Source organism: Muscardinus avellanarius, assembly GCF_963383645.1.
Source record: "Muscardinus avellanarius genome assembly, chromosome: 3".
Classification (NCBI taxonomy): Eukaryota; Metazoa; Chordata; class Mammalia; order Rodentia; family Gliridae; genus Muscardinus; species Muscardinus avellanarius.
In genome coordinates, this window is record NC_137788.1 from 113,762,406 (window position 1) to 113,783,932 (window position 21,527).

Consider the following 21,527-nt stretch of genomic DNA (forward strand, 5'->3'; position numbering starts at 1 on the left):
TAAATCTAATGCAACACTTTAAGAAAAATATTTAATGTTTTTTTTTTTTTAGGAAAAAATCCACGGAAATGTGAAAACCACATCTCAAACTTGATAGTTTTAAGAACAAAGGGACATTTTATTGTGTGTCCAGTCAGTTTGCAAGGAACCCATTTCAACAAAGACCCCAGAGCCATTAGTGTCAGAAGACCAGGCCCAACGTCGGGGAAACGTCCATCATCTCCCGGTGTGACCGCGGCCTAGAGGAAGGCACAGAGCCGTTCCAGCTGCTCAGGGTTGGAGTTGCTTAGGAACTGCAGCTCCTCCTTCCCTTCTTCTGTAGGAGCTAAAATGAATTCAAACACAGGTAACAGGTTAGTGGCGACTTTCTCCTGCCACACCGTCACTCAGAAGGGGCTGTCTGTGGTCAGCGCGTACCTCGGCCAACCTGGGTGCTCGGGTCCTCTCTGCAGGAGCTCGCTGCAGTGTGCTTCCCGCCCCACCCACTTCAGCTACTATTATTCCTCCCTAGTGACCCACCTCTGCGCTATTCCTCCCTAGTGACCCACCTCTGCGCTCTGGTGAGAGCCCTTACTGTTCCTGTACACCCCTAGTACACCCAGAGAGGCAAGCTTAAGCCAACACCTAGAATGCTGAGTCAAGTGAGTCAGATCTGGCAGTGAGACTCAGTAACCTCACCCAGATGGGCACAGCCAAGCTCTGCTTAGTCTGGGGCAGCCTCTCACACAGTATGAATTAGCCTGTGGGTGTTGCAGCACACAAGTCTCTCGTTTGAAGTTCGCTGAGTGAATAAAGCCACAGTGCGAGTGTGGCCGTAACCTGAACGCCTGGAAACTGCCCAGTGGCTGCAAGTGGCCTTGACTCATTCATCAGCATGGATGTATCATCTGGACGAGATGAGAATTCAGGGAGAGAGGCAATTTCATTTGTAAACTAAGACTTGGTCCCCTCCCAACCATGCTTAGCAACTAGAAAGAAGTCAAGATAAAGGGAAGTCAGGTGTGTGAGCACAAGCCTGTAATCCCAGCACTTGAGAGGCTGAGAGAGGAGGATCACAGGCTCAGCAACTCAGTGAGGTCCTCCGTGACTTGGCCTGTTTCATTTAAAATTTTTATTTTTATTTTTTGGTGGTATTGGGGTTCCTGGAAGCCCTTCTACCTCCGGGCTACACTCCCAGACCTATTCTATTATTTTTGGAAACAGGGTCTCTTAAGCCAGCGGCTGGCTTTGAACCTGCCCGATCCTCCTGTCTCCGCCTCCCAAGCACGGGGATTACAAGCGTGTGCCACCACGCCCGGCTAGGCCTGACTGTTTCAAACTATAGATGCAGAGAGAGAAAAGGTTTCTGCTAAGGGAAGCGGAGGAATTGATTGGAATTCCACTGTGAGCATGAAGCCCTTATGGTAGAAAACTCAGCAACCAACCTTTCTCATGTTGAAGCCAGTTGTTCTCTAAATAATACTGAATACAGCTCTCAAATTCAACAGGGTTATAGTTGGAAACCAAGATGGGAAGAAAGGGATCCAGGGCATCAAATCCTTCCTGGAGAAGAAACAGGATGAAGATACAGCATTAGCCACGTGACGATCAGCAGAGACGATGGCACTCGCTGCGACCCGGCTGAGGCAGGCTTTGTGCTTCTGCTTCTCCTCAGCCTCGGCCTCCTTGGCCCCCTGCAGGGCTCTGCACCGCGCTCCGCTGCTGTTTCTATGCGTGGCCATAAATATTATCCTTAGTGAGTTGGTAAGAGTGGTGCCTCTTGTCTGAGTATACAGTATTTTTGACAGTTCCTTAGGAGCCAAGTTTCTTAGTACTCAAAACATTTTTTTTTTCCATACTAAGGATGAGCCCAGGGCCCTTTTACTTTCAGGATGCACCACCAGACCTATTTATTTTTCATTTGGAAACGGTGTTTCATTGAGTTGCAAAGGACCTCACTAAGCAGCTGAGGCTGGTTGTGAACTGCGATCCTCCTGTCTCAGCCTCCTGAATGCTGGGATTCTTCTTTCCCTCCCTCCCCACTACCCTGTATGTATTTATTTTGTGGTGCTGGGATTGAACTCAGGAGCATGCTACCTCTAAGCTATAACCTCACATTTTTCATTTTTGTTTTTTTGGCAGCACTGGGGATTGAACCCAGGGGCATTCTACCTCTGAGCTAAGTCCTCATTTTTTATTCTTTACTTGGAAACATGGTCTCACTAAGTTGCGTAGGGCCTCACTAAGTACCTAGGGCTGGCAAAGAACCTTTGATTCTCCTGACTCAGCTCTCAACTACTGGGGTTACAGATGTGTGCCACCACACCTGGCTTCCATATTTTTTCTTTGAAAACAGGGTCTCAGGTTGCTGAAAGCCTCGCTAAGTTGCCACGGTTGGGTTTGAATCTGTGATCCTATTGTCTCAGCCTCCCAAGTACAGGTGTATGATACCACACCTGGCTCTTTAAATAAATATTTTTGTGGTATGGAGGATGGAACCCAGGAAATTCTACCTATGAGCTACACCCCCAGCCCTATTTTTATTCTTTATTTTAAAACAGGGTCTCACTGAGTTGCAAAGGACCTCAGTAAGTAGCTGAGGCTGTCTGTGAACCTAGATCTTCCTGTCTCAGCCTCCCAAAGGCTGGGATTATAAGTGTGCGCCACTATGCCTGGTTCCATATTTTATTTTATTTCATTTTTTTGTGAGTCTGGGAATAGAACCCAGGGGCATTCGACCTCCGAGCTACACCCCCTGGGCTATTTTATATTCTTTTCTGTTCTTTATTTTTATTTTATTTTTTTTGCGGGTCTGGAACCCAGGGCATTTGACCTCTGAGCTACACCCCCTGCCCTATTTTTTTTTATTCTTTATTTTGAAACAGGGTCTCACTGAGTTGAAAAGGGCCTAGCTAAGTAGCTGAGGCTGTCTGTGAACCATGATCCTCCAGTCTCAGCTTCCCAAGTACTGGGATTACAAGTGTGTGCCACCACACCCGGCTCCTATTTTATTTTTAATGAGAAAACAGGGTCTCATTAAGTCACTGAGAGGTTCACTAAGCTGCAGAGGCTGGCTCTGGACGTGCAATCCTCCCATCTCAGCTTCCCAAGTACTAGGATACAGGCGTGTGCCACTATGCCTACCTTTACAGTCACATAAATTTGAAAATACAAACATGGAAAGCCGGACATGGTGGCGCACGCTTGTAATCCCTGTGCTTGGGAGGCTGAGACAGGAGGATCGCACGGGTTCGAAGCCAGCCTCAGCTACTTAGTGAGGCTCTCAGCAACTTAGATCCTGTTTCCAAATAAAATATAAAAACAAAAAGGTCTGGGAGTATAGCCCGGAGGTAGAAAGCCACCGGGTTCCACCCCCAGTACCACCAAAAATACAAATATGGAGAAAGAAGATAAAGGAAACATGATAATGTTAACATTCTGGGTATCTAGGTAAAGAGCATACAAGAATATGCTTTTTCTCTATGTCAGAATTATGTCAAAATAAATAGATGGAAAACGAGGTATCTCTTTAGATAGAATGATTAAGGGAAACAAATTGGCATGACTTGACCTTTCCCAGCAACTCATGAGGCAGGTAGGCTTTCCGGGACTTAAAGAGAGACCCAGTCTGGCTCAAAGTCAACACAATGGCGCCTCCATGCTGGAAGAAAAGGAAACAGAGCAGAATAAGAAAAAGCTGGAAAAGACGGAAAAGCATCCTTTAATTATCTGTACTTTTGGTCAAGCATAGTTAAATGACAAGCAAATTGGTTACTGGTTTTCAGCTTGGCTTTGGCAATAAATCGCTGTATGATCTTAAATTTATATGATTTATCTTTGGGTCAAGGCTAATATTTACTCAAGTCAGGTGGAAAGATTAGAAACCAAATACACAGGTTTTATTTTTTGTTGTTGTTGTTTGTGGTACTGGGGATTGAACCCACAGGCATTTCACCTGATTTTTTATTTTTAAACAAGGTCTCACTAAGTTGCAGAGGGACACACTAGTTGCTGGGGTTGTCCGCAAACCTGCGATCCTCCTGTCTCAGCCTCCTAAGTTCTGGAATTACAACTGTGTCCCACCACGCCTGATTCAAATTCACAGGTTTATTATTATTATTGTTATTTTTTGCAGGTCTGGGGATGGAACCCAGGGGCATTTGACCTCTGAGCTACATCCCCTGCCCTATTTTTTTATTCTTTATTTTGAAACTGGGTCTCACTGATTTGTAGACGACCTCACTAAGTAGCTGAGGCTGTCCGCGAACCGCGATCCTCCAGGTCTCAGCCTCCCAAATGCTGGGATTACAAGCATGCACCACCACGCCTGGCTCACAGATTTTAATCTAGACCTTACTCCAACCTGGTATAGTTTAGAGAATTAAATAAAAGAACATTCTAGCCATAAAATTAGAGACCATTCCCAGCCCTGTTTTACTTTGATTTGAAAAAAGGTTCTCGCTAAATTGCTGAGAGCCTTGTTACGTGGCCGAGGCTCTCCGCAAACCTGCGACCTTCCTGTCTCAGCCTCCCAAGTGCTGGGATAACAGACACGTGCCTCTACGCCTAGCTCTAAAACATAATTCACTCTGAAGTGTGTTCATTTTTGCACGCACATACCCAGTCATTTCTCATCATCTTTCTCAGATTGTGAATGAGCGCTAGTTCCTCTGGAGCAACCTGCACGTGGTCGGTGAGAGAGAGAGAGAAAAGCGCGTTACTTGCTTTCCTGGGTACTCCCCGAGTGAACTGATTGACAATAAAGGAGAAAACTGTAAACTACTACCTAATCCTGGTACCCAGGCATCATCCTGAGGGATCAGCCATGCTTCTGGAGATTAAAACAGCGGCCAAGAGAAAACACCTATGGCCCAAACCCAGCACCTTCCTTGATGTTGCTGACCTTCATCACGGACTGAGCGGGCCTGCTGGCGCACACTTGTAATCCCAGTACTTGGGAAGGTGCAGACTGGAGGTAGAATGCCCCTGGGTTTCATTAGCAGTATCAAACACACACAAAAAAAGAACATACTAACTTTGAAAAGGGAACAGAAAAACATAGAAATTAAGAAAAAAAGGAAACAGAACTTCTGCTGTCTGTTTTTTCAAAGCCCCCTCCCTGTTTAGAATGCATAGTGGAATTTTTCTTTCTGTAATATTGTGCATTGAACCCAGGGGCATTCTACAAGCTACACCCCAGCTCTATCTTAATTTTATTTGCAATACTGGGGGGATGAACTTAGGGGCATTCTACCTCTGAGCTAAACCCATAAACCTTTTTTTTTTTTTTTTTTTTTTTGCAGTACTGGGGATGGAACCCAGGGGCATTTGACCTCCAAGCCACACCCCCAGCTCTATTTTTTTATTCTTTATTTTGAAACAGAGCCTTATTAAATAGCTGAGGCTGTCTGTGAACCACAATCCTCCGGTCTCAGCTTCCCAGGTACTGGGATTACAAGTGTGCGCCACTGTACCCGGCGAATTTTTCATTTGGGAACAGGGTCTCACTAAGTTGCTAAAACTGGCCGTGAACCTGGCCATGAACTGGGATTACAAGTTTGTACCACCATGCCAGCTACATAGTGAACCTTTGACATCACCTTCTCTCTGATGCTATTTTCACTGAATTGAATTCAGATCCTCCAGAGCAAGAAAATGTACTGCGTGGTCTACACAGCTACGCCTGAGCCTTTGCACTTGACCAGACATCAGAGAAACCGGATACAGAAAGCCAGTCTTCCTACCGGGCTTTTATCTTCTCTTCTCAGCGTGGTCCTTCCCCAGAGGGCATTGACTCCGTCCACTGCCACTAGGAGGTGGAACTTCCCCAAAGAACTCTGCATCTTGAGCTCCTTCAGCACAACCCCAACGGCGTCCGTGGCGTTCCTCACCCGAGTTATGCCCTGGTGGGGGAGAGGCTCAGCGCCACAGAAGACTTCTCAGGGCGGGGTGGGCAGGGCAGGGTCTTTTCTTAATACCTGTTCAACCACTGCTCCCAGAGGACTGCCCTTCTCGGTGCTCTCTCTCTTATTCCAGACGTACTTCTCTTGAACTTTTATCTAAAAATAAGCAAACAAAGCAAAAAACAAGCAATGCTGTTTTGCTTCCATCAGCACTCATCAGTAGTAAAGACGACGGGGAGGCTAAAGTCACAGGAATCAGATGTATGTTGCATGTATTGACTTATTTATTTTTGCTGTACTGGGGATGGAACCCAGGGACATTCTACCTCTGAGCCACTCCCCCAACCCTATTTTTTATTCTTTATTTTGAAACAGGGGCTGAGTTGTGGAGGGCCTCACTAAGAAGCTGAGTCTGGCTGTGAACGGCAATCCTCCTGTCTCAGCCTCCCAAGTACTGAGATCACAACCGTGTGCCACCACGCCTAGCGTAGGAGTCCATTTTAGTCTAGGAGTCAGTTTTAATCTATTTCTTAGATCTTATGAGAGAGCTCACTATAGAAGTGAATGCTTCCTAATGCCTAGAGATTTGAAGAAAAAAATACACAAAAGATCCTGACTAAAGTCCAGAGTGAGACCTTGGCATGCACATTTTATTTTTAATTTTTTTTGCGATACCCAGGGGTATTCTACCGCCAAGCCACACCCTCCCCCAGCCCTATATTCTATTCTTTTTTTTTTTTTTTTTTGCAGTACTAGTGATAGAATGCAGGTGCTACACCCTAGCCCTATTTTTTAGTCCTTTTAGTTTTGAAGCAGGGTCTCACTGAGTTGCAAATGGTCTAAGTAGTTGAGGCTGGCTGCAAATCGCAATCCTCCTGTCTCAGCCTCCCTAGTGCTGGGTTTACAAGCCAGCACCACCACACTTGGCTTCAATTTTTTTGTTTTTGAGACTGGGTCTTGCTCTGTTGCACAGGCTGATCTCAAACCCGTGGGCTCAAGTGACCTTCCTGCTCCTGCCTCCTGAGTGCTGCGACTACAGGTATGTGCCCGTGTCCAGCGCTACTTTACTTTTGCGGTGTTGGGATTTGAACCTACGGCCTCATTCATGCTAGGCAAGGACTCTACCCTGAGCTGCATCCCCAGTCTTGATCTGCTTTTTAAAAAGCTCCTATGTAAATCTCTCCTTCTCCTCGGTACTGGGGATTGAACCTTTACCACTGAACTACATCTTCAGCTCTTCACTCTTTGGTGGTACTGGGGAGGGAAACCCCAAAGCTGTCCTATGTCTGAGCTACACGCAAAGCCCTTTTTCCTCTTTGGAAACAAGGTGTGATTAAGTTACTGCACATTGACCTTGAACCTTCGATCCTCTGGTCTCAGCCTCCCAAGTACTAGAATTTAAGTGATAGGCACGTGCCACCACATCTGGCTCCTTTTTAGTTTTTAGTTTGACACAGGGTCTTGCTAAGTTGCTGGGGCTTGCTCCAACTGGCAATTTTTCTGCCTCACCCTCCCAGGTAACTGGGATTAGAGGCAGGCATTACTGTGTTCCGCTTAGGTGAGTTGAAAAGCCTTACCTAGGCTGGGCGTGGTGGCGCACGCTTATAATCACAGTGCTTGGGAGGCTGAGACAGGATCACACAGGTTCGAAGCCAGCCTCAGCTACTTAGGCTTTCAGCAACTTAGTGAGGCCCTGTTTCCAAATAAAATATGAAATAGGTTTGGGAGTATAGCCTGGAGGTAGAAAAGCCCCTGGGTTCCACCCCAGTACCACACACACACTCACAAAAAAAAAAAAAAAAAAATTGGGCTGGGGTAGTAGCTTGGAGGTAGAATGCCCCTGGGTTCTATCTCCAGTACTGGGGGGGGGGGGGGGGGAGAAAAAAGTCCTTACCTAGAGATCATATTCAAGAAAATGCAGTAAGGAGTTTTTTTTTGTTTGTTTTTTTGTTTTGTTTTTTTGTTTTTTTTGCAGTACTGGGTATGAAACCCAGAGGTATTCTACCTCCGAGATACAACCCCCACCCCCAAGCCCTATTTTTTATTCTTTTGTTTTCAAACAGGGTCTCACTGAGTTGTGGAGGTCCTCACTAAGTAGCTGAGGCTGTCTATGAACCATGATCCTCATGTCTCAGCCTCCCGAATGCTAGGATTACAAGTGTGCCCCACTAGGCCTGACAGTAAGAAACAATTTTTTTGTTTTTGCGAGTCTGGGGATGGAACCCAGGGGCATTGAACCTCTGAGCTACACCCCCTGTCCTATTTTTTATTCTTTTTATTCTGAAACAGAGTCTCACTGAGTTGCGGAGGGCCTCACTAAGTAGCTGAGACTGTCTGTGAACCGTGATCCTCCTGTGTCAGCTTCCCAAATGCTGGGATTACAAGCATGTACCACCATGCCCTGCTAGTAAGGAACAATTTTTTTTTTTTTTTTTTGCAGGCTTGGGGATGGAACCAAGGGGCATTTGACCTCCGAGCTACACCCCCTGCCCTATTTTTTATTCTTATTTTGAAACAGGGTCTCACTAAGTTGCATAGGACCTCACTAGGTAGCTGAGGCTGTTCGCGAACTGCGATCCTCCTGTTTCAGCATCCTGAATGCTGGGATTGCAAGCGTGCGCCACCACGCCCGGCTCTCTGTGTTTTGAACTTATAGGAAATACCACGCACTGCTAGTAAGGAACAATTTTACCAATACATTTCTAGTACTCCAAAAAATTTTACTTGGAGAAAATGATGAGATTGGAAAAGTGCTTGTAGGGCATTGAGCTGTACCTGGGGAAAGTCAGCGAATCAACCCGGATTCCTCTGCTGCCCACTGGACAGGAACAGCGCACTGCTGATGCTGCACGTGTTACAAGCTGTGCGCCCACTGAGAGCAAAGTGCAGACAGAAACACAACACCAGAACCCAATGCCACCCTGGGATCAGTTCTCCACAGTCCATCACATATTCCTGGCACAGAGAAGATAGAATCTATGACTGTCCAGCACAAAACTGGGAATCTAGTCACCTGGCTCAGGAAGCGTTCATTTGTAGTTTTGAAAATTTTCAGCCAGTTTGAAGCCTCTAAAGGTTGGTCCAAGCGCTCCTTGTTGTAGGTGGACTGCAGAAGATCTCGGCAATTTTTCACCCAAAGATGAGCTAAAAACACATAAAGAAACAAGGCGGGCAGGGACTGACTACATTTACACAACATACTCTGGTTTTTTGCTGGAGATGGACCCGGGGTCATTCCACCTCAGAGCTGCACCCCCAGCCCGATTTTTTTTTGGGTGGTACTGGGGGTGGAACCCAGAGGCTTTCTACCTCCGGGCTATCCTCCCAGACCTATTTTATATTTTATTTGGAAACAGGGTCTCATTATGTTGCTGAAAGCCTCACTAAGTAGCTGAGGCTGGCTTCGAACCCGTGCGATCCTCCTGTCTCAGCCTCCCAAGCGCGGGGATTACAGGCGTGCGCCACCACGCCCGGCTCCCAGCCCTATTTTTTATTCTTTATTTTGAAACAGGGTCTCACTTAGTTGCATAGGACCTCACTAGGTAGCTGAGGCTGTTCGCGAACTGCGATCCTCCTGTTTCAGCATCCTGAATGCTGGGATTGCAAGCGTGCGCCACCACGCCCGGCTCTCTGTGTTTTGAACTTATAGGAAATACCTGTGGTTTCCCTTATATCTCTACCTACCTATTTATTTGTAGTGCTGGGGATCAAAGTCAGGGACTTATGCATGCTAGGTGAATGTTTTACCACTGAGCTATATATACCTAGGCCCTGTGTTATATCTTATAAATTCTTTTTGCTTTAGGGCATATATATTTTTTTTGGTCTGGTTTACCTTAGACTAAGTAGTCTCATTATAATCAATATATAAGACATACCAAGTAAAGTAAATGTCGCTTCTGCTTATTGGCATTTTTGTGTGTGTGCGTGTGGTACTGGGGATGGAACCCAGCAGCATTCTTCCTCTGAGATACACCCCCAGCCCGATTTTTATTTTTTTTTAAACAGGTTCTCATCAGGTTGGTGAGTGTCTCACTTCTTGCTGAGATGGTCTTTGAACCTGTGATCCTTCAGTCCCAGCCTGCTAAGTACTGGAATTATAGCTGTGTGCGACCATGGTGGGCTAAAAAAATGTAAAAAGGGCTGGGGAATATAGCTCAGTGGTAGAGTGCTGGCTTAGCATGTACAAGGTTCAATCCCCAGTACCACCATCATTAACAAAAAAGTGGCCGGGTGTGGGGGCACATGGCTATGGTCCTAGTTACAACGGGGTCTGAGGCAGGAGGACTGACTGAGCCCAGGAGTTCAAGGCTGTCCTGAGGACATGGTGAGACCACATCACTTAAAACAAAGCCCTGTGGTGGTCTCTATGGCAAGACATTATGTTCTCGGGCACTGAATAGCAAAGTAAAAACTGCTTAGTGGCAAAAGCCTTCAGGAGCTTTTAGCTAAATGTCTTCATGACTTTTAAATCAACTTGCAAATGCTCGACACAGGAGAATGAGCCCTGACACCAAGAAGAAAGCCAGGAAGTTCTTACCATCTGGAATATGCAGTATAAGCCAGTCGTGTTTTGCACAGAAATGAATAATGTGGCAAAGACTGAGGGTTTTGCCTGTTCCCTTCTCCCCATCTAATGTATTTGTTAAGGAAAGTATCACCAGAGAGGACACTTTTCTATCAGCAGCATCTTGCTTTTCTTCTTTCCATTCAGAAGAGGAGAAAACACTGGTTCAGGCACCCCAGGAGGCAGGAAAGGATACAGAGAAGATAGCGCACGGCCGGGTGAGCGAAGTTGGTATTTTTCAGGTAATGTAGAAGCTCGAGGGCCGGTTTTCTTACCATCAGGCAAGCTTCCCCGAATGTCTTCACCTAAGAAAACAGAAGGAAGGAGAGGGTGGGCCCTGACTTCTAACCTCTATTAGAATGCACACTAAGTCTGTTACAGCAACCAAGAGCACTAAATTGAATGTTTTTATTCTATTAGGAAAGGTTTGGTTGGTAGTGCATTTGAAAATCAATGCAAGCTGAGCCTGGTGGCACATGCTTATAATCCCAGTACTTCAGAGGCTTAGACAGGAGGACTGTAGGTGTCAGGTCAGGACAGCCTCAACATGTAGTGAGACTCTCATCAACCTAGGGAAGGCCCTGTTTCTAAATAAATATATAAAAAAATAGAGCTGGGGTGTAGCTCAGAAGTAGAATGTCCCTGGGTACAAGGCCCAGTTTGTCTGTGCCCTCCCACACAGAATGAATACCTAACAAACACTATTTACAAATATATGAGATTTAAGTAATGTTAAAAAGTTTTGTTTTTTTAAATTTTGTTTTGGTGCTAGGGATTCAACCCAGGCCTCCCACTTCTAAGTACATGCTCTGCTAGTCATTTCTTGCCCAATGTTGGTTTTTTTTTTTTTTTTTTTTTTTTTTTGCGGGTCTGGGGATAGAACCCAGGGGCATTTGAACTCCCAGCTACACCCCCTGCCCTATTTTTTTATTTTGAAACCGGGTCTCACTCAGTTGCAAAGGGCCTCACTAAGTAGCTGCGGCTGGCCGTGAACTGTGATCCTCTGGTCTCAGCCTCCCAAATTCTGGGATTATAAGTGTGTACCACCATGGCCGGCAAAATATCATTTCTATTTAGCTCAGAATTGTATATTTTTTTTGTGTGTGTGCAGCAAACTATTTTCATTGTATTTTGGTAATGCAAATATTATATTCATTTAAGATAAATATTTGAATTCTAAGGTTTCTAAACTTATTTTCACAAGAGAAAAAAGTGTCTATTCTTTATTTACATAAAGAATTACCTGGTTCCAAAGTGGTTTAAAGGATTTAAAGTGAGCCTGGTCTGGTGGTGCACACTTGTAATCTTAATACTTGGGAGTCTGAAATCGGAGGATCACAGGTTCGAGAACAGCCTCAGCAATTTAGTGAGGCTCTCAGCCACCTCGTGACTCTGCTTCCAAATAATCCCCCCCCCCAAAAAAAAAGGTTTTAAAGTGGTTAGCAAAAGATAAAATAACCGTGGTTAACAAAAGATAATCAACATCTGAAATTTCTCTATTTTTCTGAATTCTCTATTTTTTGGGGGGAGGTACTAGGGATGGAATCCAGGGGCATTCTACCTCCAAGCTACACCCCCAGCCCTATTGCTTATTCTTTATTTTGAAATCAGGATTTGCGGAGGGCCTCACTAAGTAGCTGAGGCTGTCCATGAACTGCGATCCTCCGGTCTCAGCCTCCTGAATGCTGGGATTACAAGCGTGTGCCACCACGCCCGGCTCTGAATTTCTATATTTTTCAGATTCAAATTTCCAATGAGATAGCTTCCTACTCATTTAATCCCACTCCTGTGCTATAAACTTGCATTCTTGACTTTCCCAGTTGAATTCCCAATTTTGAGCACCTGCTTTGCAAAGCGAGGTGGCAGGCCATGGGGAAACAGAGTCTTCACGTCCTCGAGAGGGATGCTGTAGTGCAGGCTCTCATGCTGCTCTCCATGCCTGGCCTAGGAAATAAAAACCAAACACGGAGAGTGAGAACACAACGTGACGAGGACTTTGGAAAACTATCACTCATCTTAGTAAAAAATGCTAGTTGTTTACCCTAAGTCTTGCATATATATATATATATATATATATATATATATATATATATATATATATATATATATATATATATATATACTATGAAGGCGGTACCCTGAATGATAAAGCCAGCTGTTCAGCAAAGTAAACCCTAGCTGCAGGTAACAGAGACAATTTTGCCATCTGGATCCTTCTGTGCTGTGTATAGAGATGCTCCAGTCATGTGACAAGATAATCTGCATGCTGCTGTTTCCATAGAAACCCCAGAGGAACTGGCAGATAAAAAGACTGCAATTAGAGAATGTGGAAAGACACTCAACGACTTCATTTATTTGACTTCATTTTGTGCTTGTGAAAATAGGTGCATGTTAGAGACACACTTAAAACACACTATACTGATAGTATGTTCGGGGTAGTGGTTATTTATTTTTGGTAGTGGAGATTAACCCTAAAGGCATTCTACCTCTGAGATATACCACCGACTGTATTTTATTTTCTATTTTAAAATATGGTCTTGCAAAATTGTTAAGGCTGGCCGTGAACCTGCAATCCTCCTGTCTTAGCCTCCCACATGCTGGGCTTATAAGCATGCACCACTATGCCCGGCTACAAAGCCCCTCTCCAGACACAAGGAAATATATTTAAAAGGCAGAAAATAATACCAAACTGGTTATTAAGAAAATTGGGTCCAGCACCTGCCCGACTGTGTGATTCTGAGCAAGTATCTCGATTTCTTTAGGATTCTTTCCCCCAGGGATTGGCAAACTTTGATAGGTCTTTTCTTTGTTTTTGTTACTGAAGATTGAACCCAGGAGCTACATCCCTCACATATTTTACTTTATTTTGATTTTATGTGGTACTGGGGATGAAAACCAAATCTGCTCTGATGACCTGTTTTCTTTCTTTTTCTTGGTGGTATTGGGAATTGAACCCTGGAACATTCTACATCTAGCTACACTCCCAGCCCTATATTTTATTTGTAAACAGGGTTTCACTAAGTTGCTGAGATCCTCACTAAAATGCTGAGGCTGGCTGCAAACCTGTCTCTTATAATTTTCAAGTACTGAGATTACAAGCATGTGCTACCACACCCGACCTATCTTAATTCTTTATTTTTAGGGTTTTTTTTTTTGTGTGTGTGTGTGTATGTGGTACCAGGAATGGAACCTAGGGGCGTTCTACCTCTGGGCTCTACTCCCAGACCTATTTTATGTTTTATTTGGAAACAGGGTCTCACTGAGTTGCTGAGAGCCTCACTAAGTAGCTGAGGCTAGCTTCGAACCTGTGTGATCCTCCTGTCTCAGCCTCCCAAGCGCTGGGATTACAAGTGTGTGCCACCACACCTGGCTTCCTAATTCTTTATTTTAACAGGTCTCATTAAGTTGTGGAGGGCCTAAGTAGTTGAGGCTGGCTGCAAACCTGCGATTCTCCTGTCTTAGCCTCTCAAATGCCGGGATTACAAACCTGTGCTACCATGCCCCCCCCCCCTTTTGTGATAGTGGGGATTGAACCCAGGAGCATTCTACTTTCAAGTTACACCTCTAGCCCTACTTTATTTTTTAATTTTTGCATGGTGCTAGGGATTGAATCTAATTCTGAGGTATCTTCCTAGCCCGATTTTATTTCTTATTTGGAAGCAGAGTCTCACTAGGTTCCTGAGAGCTTTCTTAAGTTCCTGAGGCTGGCTTTGAACCTGCAATCCTCCTGTCTCAGCCTCCCAAGTACTGGGATTACATGTGTGCACCACTATGCCTGGCTTACTTTTTATTTTGAAACAGGTGTCACCAAGTTATGGAAGGCCTCTTTAGTAAGTAGCTGAGGCTGGCCGTGAACCTGTGACATTTCTGTCTTAGCCTTCCAAGTACTGGGATTACAAGCATTGGCCACCACGCCTGGATTACTTTTTTATTTTGAAACATAGTCTCGCCAGGTTGTGGCAGTCCTACTGCAATCTGTGAGATCTGTGATCCTCTGGTCTCAGCCTCCCAAGTACTAGGATTTGTGTACCACCATGTCCAGCTTGCTTGATAGCCAGCCTACTTGCCTACTTCCATCCCTCTCCCCTCCTCTCTCTTTTTGTAGTACTCGGGCCATTCTATTTCTTTTTTTTTCCTTTCCTTTCCTTTTTTTTTTTTTTTGGTGGTACTGGGGTTCCTGGAAGCCCTTCTATCTCCGGGCTACACTCCCAGACCTATTTTTTAACCTTTTTATGTGGAAAGAGGGTCTCTTAAGCCAGTGAGGCTGGCTCCGAACCAGCACGATCTTCCTGTCTCCGCCTCCCAAGCACGGGGATTACAAGCGTGTGCCACCACACCCGGCTTTCCTTTTCTTTTCTTCTTCTTTTTTTGGCAATACTGGGGATGGAACCCAGGGGCATTCTACCTCCGAGCTACAGCCCCTGCCCTATTTTTTATTGTTATTTTGAACAGGGTCTCACTGAGTTGCGGAGGGCCTCACTAAGTAGCTGAGGCTGTTCATGAACCGTGATCCTCTGGTCTCAGCCTCCTGATTGCTGGGATTAGAAGCGTGCCCACCACGCCTGGCAGGGGATTCTATTTCTGAGCTACACCTTCAGCCCTAATTCATTTTTTACTTGGACACAGGGTCGCGCTAATGTTGAGAGTCTGCTAAACTGCTGAGACTGGACTCTAACCCGCGATTGTCCTTTATCAGCCTCCCGAGGACTGGGGTTACAGGAGCGCGCCACCACGCCCGGCTCACTTTCAGCTTCCCTGATATGTGCAAAGACAACAGCAACACAAGTTATAATCCCCCGAAGCATGCACACTCATTTGCCACTCACCGGGTCGCCTTCACTGGTGCGGGAAACGGCTCTGGGACTCTCCACCGGAACCGGGCTGTCTAGGTGAGCAGCAGTGCTTTGGGGCGCCTGCGTCGCCACGTGTAAAAAACACCCAGGGTCCAACTAGAAAAGAAGCCACTTTAGTGTCTTAAATTATCGGGCTTTTAATGCTGGTCACAACATGAGGATCTGTTACATCTTCAACAGGGGAGATTATCATTAACATATATTTTAATTCTACTCAAAAAGAATTCCTTCTGTGAAAGTGGGACTGTGGGTTAAACTCAAGGGCATTCTGCCTCTTTCCATGCATCTTGGTAAGAAATGATAGGTGTCCACATCCCACATATGTACACGATGACGATGGTAAGCTGAATGAAAGAGCCAGCTGGCCAACAGGGGCTATCCTCACAGCCCTATTTTTTGGTGGTACCGGGGTTCCTGGAAACCCTTAGACCTCCGGGCTACACTCCCAGACCTATTTTATATTTTTATTTGGAAACAGGGTCTCTTAAGCCAGCGAGGCCGGCTTCGAACCTGCGCAATCCTCCTGTCTCTGCCTCCTAAGTGCAGGGATTACAAGCGTGCGCCACCACACCCAGCCCTATTTTATGTTTTATTTTGAAACAGGGTCTCCCTAAGTTGCTAAGAGTCTTGCTATATTGCTGAGGTTGTTCTCGAACCTCTGATCCTTCTGTCTCGGCCTCCCAGGTACCACCATGCACAGATAAAAAAGCTAAAATTCTTGTTATTATTTATAATGTATTAATCCCATTATATCACTCATCCTTTGAATAATCTGTTCCAGGGTGTGTGTCACCACTACCAGTTAAAATTATGCCCCATCCCCATAATGATTTTCTTGATAGATGTGCCCTGGAGATAAACCTGAGAAAACGCTAAGTGAAGAGGGCTTGCTACTTCAGCAGAACAATCTGAGTACTTGATTTTTATCTACCAGAGAGAACATACCATCCATTTCAAAGGTGGGAAAGTGGGCCGGGCCTGATGGTGCACACTTGTAATCCCAGCATTTGGGAGGTTGAGACAGGAGGTTCGTGGTTCGTGACCAGCCTCAGCTACTTAGTGAGGCCCTTTGCAACTCAGTGAGACCCTGTTTTAAAATAAAGAATAAAAATCAGGGCTGGGTGTAACTCGGAGGTAGAATGTTTCTGGGTCCCATCCCCAGTATGGCCAAATAAAAGAAAAAGAAAAAAAAAAAAAAAAAAAAAAAAGGTGGGAAACTAAGAATATTGAAACGCCACGTGGTGGTGCTATTTGTACAGAAATTCGATCACTTTCTTGTAATGTTTTTTTGCAGCAAATTAAAAGATAGCAAAATGGATTCCTTAATTCTCAGGGTTGTAAATGGCAGCATCCAGCAGTGCTGTTTCTAGGAAAACCGACCATATGGTACAAGTGCTCTGCGGAGTTCCACGGTGAACCCCATGCAGCTCCAGAAAGAACCACCTCCAGGGCCAGTCTAGAAGGTCACCCTGAACCAAATTAAGAAACACCCACAAAATGTTTTTCACCAACATGTTCTAGTCCGGCCTCAGGTGCTTGTCTCATATTAAGGAAAAAGAAACTGTAGCCTTGTAATAGGATCTGGTGGGGCAGAATCCTTTCCTGTGGATCGTTGCTTTCATTTTATTATAATGGGTGATTTTATGTTCATAGGCTTTGTATAAATTCCCGAGGAGGGGAGGAGAGAAAAGGAAAAAAGAAACAGAACAAACAAAAAGCCCCATGGAAGGCTCCTTTTTCTAGGGAATCTCCTCTGTAATTACAGGACCTCAGGAAAGTGACCCCACTCTTTTGGCATGTTTTCTTTTTTGCGGTACTGGGGATGGAACCCAGGGGCATTCTACCTGTGAGCTACACCCCCTGACCTATTTTTTATTCTTCTTCTTTTTTTTTTTTTTTTGGTGGTACTGGGGTTCCTAGAAGGCCTTCTACCTCCGGGCTACACTCCCAGACCTATTTTTATATTTTTAAAACAGGGTCTCTTACGCCAACATGGCTGGCTTTGAACCTGCACGATCCTCCTGTCTCTGCCTCCCAAGCCCAGGGATTACAAGTGTGTGCCACCATGCCCGCCTTTTATTTTTTATTCTTTATTTTGAAACTGGGTCTCACTGAGTTGCAAAGGGCCTCACTAAGTGGCTGAGGCTGTCCGCGAACCGCGATCCTCAGGTCTCAGCCTCCCAAAGGCTGGGATGACAAGTGTGCGCCACCGCGGCCTGCTTCTGGCTCACTTTCCATCCTCAGAATTTAGCGCTGGGAGTGTTTCCTCTGAACTTCCTTAACCCCAGGTGCCCCTGGGAGGACACCAGGTGGAGCGGTCACTGACTCAGGACCCCGCCAGTGGACTGCAAGGTTCTGGAGAGCACGGACCATAAATGCAGCCTGACCTGAGGCGGCGCCACAAGCTGGGCTCTGCAACTTCATCGCACTTTCCTTATCAGGTTACCTCACCATTTTAACTGTTTCTAAGTATCAGAAGCAAGGACATTATCTACTTCATTTATTGGTTATGAGGATCAAAGTTATTAGGAAATAAAGCACTTAGCATGGTACCTAGCATATAATTAAATACCCAAATAATAAATATAATAGAAAAATGAGTCTTTTTGGTACTGGGAAATGAACCTAGGGGCATTCTACCTCTCAGCTACACCCCCAGCCTTTTTTTTTTTTTTTTAAACTTTGAAACAGGGTCTTGCTAAATTGCTGAGACTGGCTTTAAACCTTTGGTACTCCTCTCTTAGTCTCCCAAGCTCTGGAATTCCAGGAATCTTGATTTCTACCATATAGAACACACCGAACTATTTGGTATATAACTAAAAAGAATGAAGTCAAACAATAAGGTTTATTGCCCCACATATAATTTTATTCTACTATGTCTCAATCTAAATGGCCAACTTGGGCCAGGTGTGGTGGTGCACACTTAGAGTCCTAGTGCCTAGGAGGCTAAGACAGGAGAACTGCAGGCTCCTGACCGGCCTCTCTGCTTAGTAAGGCCTTCTGCAACTTAATGAGACTCTGTTTCAAAATAAAAAATAAGCTGCTGTGGTGGCTCAGTTTATAATCATCCCAGAGCAGAGGAGGCTGAGACAGGACGATTGCACAGGTTCAAGCCAGTCTCAGCTACTGAGTGAGGCTCTCAGCAACTTAGACCCTTTTTCCAAATAAAGTATAAAATAGGTCTGGAAGTGTAGCTCAGAGGTAGAAACGCCGCTGGGTTCCACCCCTAGTACCACCAAAAACAAAACAAAATATAGCCGGGAGTGATGTTGTACACCTGTAATCCAGCATTGGGGAGGCCAAGACAGGAGGATCGCGGTTCTCAGCCAGCTTCAGCTACTTAGGCCCTCTGCAACTCTGTGAGACGCCATTTCAAAATAAAGAACAAAGAGTAGGGCTGGGGTGGCAGCTCGGAGGTAGAACTCCTGGATCCCACCATCACCAGCACCGCCAAGAACCAACCAAACCAACAAACTGGGGCAGCTTGCTCTTCCTCTAAGTACTTCATTGTTGTTGTTATTTTGCAGTACTAGGGACGTTCTACCTCAAGCCACACCCCCAGCCCTATAATTTTTGTTTTGGTGGTACTGGGGTTCCTGGAAGCCCTTCTACCTCCGGGATACACTCCCAGACCTATTTTATATTTTTATTTGGAAACGGGGTCTCTTACGCCAGCTCGCTGGCTCTGAACCTGCGCGATCCTCCTGTCTCCGCCTCCCAAGCGTGGGGATTACAAGCGTGCGCCACCACGCCCGGCGCCCCCAGCCCTATTTTTGATTCTTTATTTTGAAACAGGGTCTAAGTTGCAGAAGGCCTCACTAAGTAGCTGAGGCTATCTGTGAACCATGATCTTCCTGTCTCAGCCTCCTATGTACTAGAATTACAAGTGCGTGCCACCACACACAGCTTATAAATACTTTATTAAGGGAGATAACTATAAATTCGATAAAAAAAAGCTAATAAAGTTAACTACAATCAAACTTACCTATGGGTTTTTTTAAAAGCTAATTATCAGTTGGGCGTGGTGACACACATCTGTAATCCCAGTACTTAGGAGGCTGAGACAGGAGGATCACAGGTTTGGGCCAGCCTCAGCTACTTAGTGAGGCCCTCTGCAACTCAGACCCCATTTCAAATAACAAAAGGCACATGCTTGTAATCCCAGTACTTGAGAGGCTGAAACAGAATTGAGGATTCGTGGCCAGCGTTGGCCAGTTACTGAGGCCCTCTAAAACTTAGTGAGACCCTGTTTCAAAATAAAGAATAAAAACCAGAGCTGGTGGTATATCTTAGAAGTAGAATGCCTCTGAGCTCCACCCCCAGTAATGCAAAAAAAAAAAAAAAAAAAAAAGAGAGAAAAAAAAGAATCAGGTGTAGTGGTGCATGCCTGTAATTTCATTACTTGGGAGGCTGAGACAGGAGGATCACAGGTTTGAAGACAGCCTCATCAACTAGTGAGACTCTCATCAACCTAGCAAGACCCTATTTCAAGGTAAAATGCCCCTGGGTTCAATCTCCAGTAAATAGTATATACACACACACACACACACACACACACACGAATGCAATTCTCCTATCACATGGTAAATTCTAATGTACAACTATTCTACTGAGATGTTACTTGAAAACTTTTAGGGCAGCAGCTGGGAGTAAGATATTAGGGTGGAGGGAACTTGATGGCCTACGCTTGTAATCCTAGTACTTGGGAGGCTGAGATAGGAGGACTGCAGGCTGGAACCCAGCTGTATCAAGGGCTGAGCATGTAGCTTGAAGGTGGAAGGCCCATGGGTTCAAGCTCCAATTCCACACGCAAAAAAACAGAAAGAAAAATATGGGTGGAAAAATGAAATTATGTTTGTTCTTTTAAGTGTATAAATGTAAATTAAAATACTAGTCAGCTGCAGTTCTTCAGAGTACTTGATTACACATATAATAAAGCCATAGCTCTCCCTACAGGCAGTTTGCACGAAGTGTTGCGGTTTTTTTTTTTTTTTATTTTGGTGGTACTGGGGTTCCTGGAAGCCCTTCTACCTCCGGGCTACACTCCCAGACCTATTTTTACATTTTTATTTGGAAACAGGGTCTCCTAAACCAGCACGCGCAGCTGGCTTCGAACCTGCGAGATCCTCCTGTCTCTGCCTCCCAAGCGCGGGGATTACAAGGGTGTGCCACCACGCCTGGCGTGTTGCGCCTGGCGTGTTGCGGTCTTTTAGGACTCACCTTAGGGACCCTGGAGATAAGCCTTCTTACTCCCTTCAGCATTGTTGTTGTATTCTTAAAAAAGAAAAAAAAAAAAAGCGAAAAGATTAGCAATGACTAGAAAAAGATATCTGTAATACATAAAACTGATAATAAAGCCGGCATGGTGGCGCATGCTTGTAATCCCAGTACTTGGGAGGCTGAGACAGGAGGATCACGGTTCGTGGCCAGCCTCAGCTACTTAGTGAGGCCCTCTGCAACTCAGTGAGACCGTTTCAAAATAAAGAATAAAAATTAGGGCTGGGGGTGTAGCTTGTAAGTAGAATGACCCTGGGTTCCATCCCCAGTACCACACACACACACACAAAATGGTTGAGGGTATAGCTAGAGATGGTACTAGAGGCTAAATCCAGGGATATTCTACTTCTGAGCTATATATTTTAGCCCTATTTTCTTTTTCTTTTCTTTTTTTTTTGTGGCACTGGGATGAAACCTAGGGGTATTCTACCTCTGAGCTACACCCCCAGCCCTAATTTTTTTTTTATTTTATTTTGAAATAGGTCCTCACTAAGTAGCTGAGGCTACCGTGATCCTCCAGTCTTAGCCTCCCAAATGCTGGGATTATAAGCATGGGCCACCATGGCCCGGCTGGAATGAAACTATTTTTTTTTTTTTTTTGTGGTACTGGGGTTCCTGGAAACCCTTCTACCTCCAGGCTACACTCCTAGACCCCATATATATATATATGATCTTTTTTCTTTTTTTTTTTCTTTTGCAGGTCTGGGGATGGAACCCAGGGGAATTTGACCTCCGAGCTACACCCCCTGCCCTGTTTTTTATTCTTTATTTTGAAACTGGGTCTCACTGAGTTGCAGAGGGCCTCACTAAGTAGCTGAGGTTGTCTGCGAACCGCGATCCTCCAGGTCTCAGCCTCCTGAATACCGGGATTACAAGCGTGCGCCACCACGCCCGGCTTATTTTATATTTTTATTTGGAAACAGGGTCTCTTAAGCCAGCGAAGCTGTC

The 21,527-nt window shown here is 45.2% G+C and overlaps 1 protein-coding gene across 1 annotated transcript; it reads right to left on the reverse strand.

The window, feature by feature from the left end:
* Positions 1 to 239: 239 nt before the first annotated feature.
* Positions 240 to 20,564, reverse strand: DAP3 (death associated protein 3; the record flags this gene model as incomplete). Its single annotated transcript, XM_080693415.1, has 12 exons — positions 240 to 325; positions 1,425 to 1,542; positions 3,551 to 3,640; positions 4,600 to 4,659; positions 5,724 to 5,882; positions 5,958 to 6,038; positions 8,896 to 9,026; positions 10,423 to 10,515; positions 10,646 to 10,754; positions 12,292 to 12,393; positions 15,276 to 15,398; positions 20,523 to 20,564. The coding sequence occupies 12 exons, from the start codon at positions 20,562 to 20,564 to the stop codon at positions 240 to 242; spliced, it is 1,194 nt and encodes a 397-aa protein (XP_080549541.1).
* Positions 20,565 to 21,527: the final 963 nt, after the last annotated feature.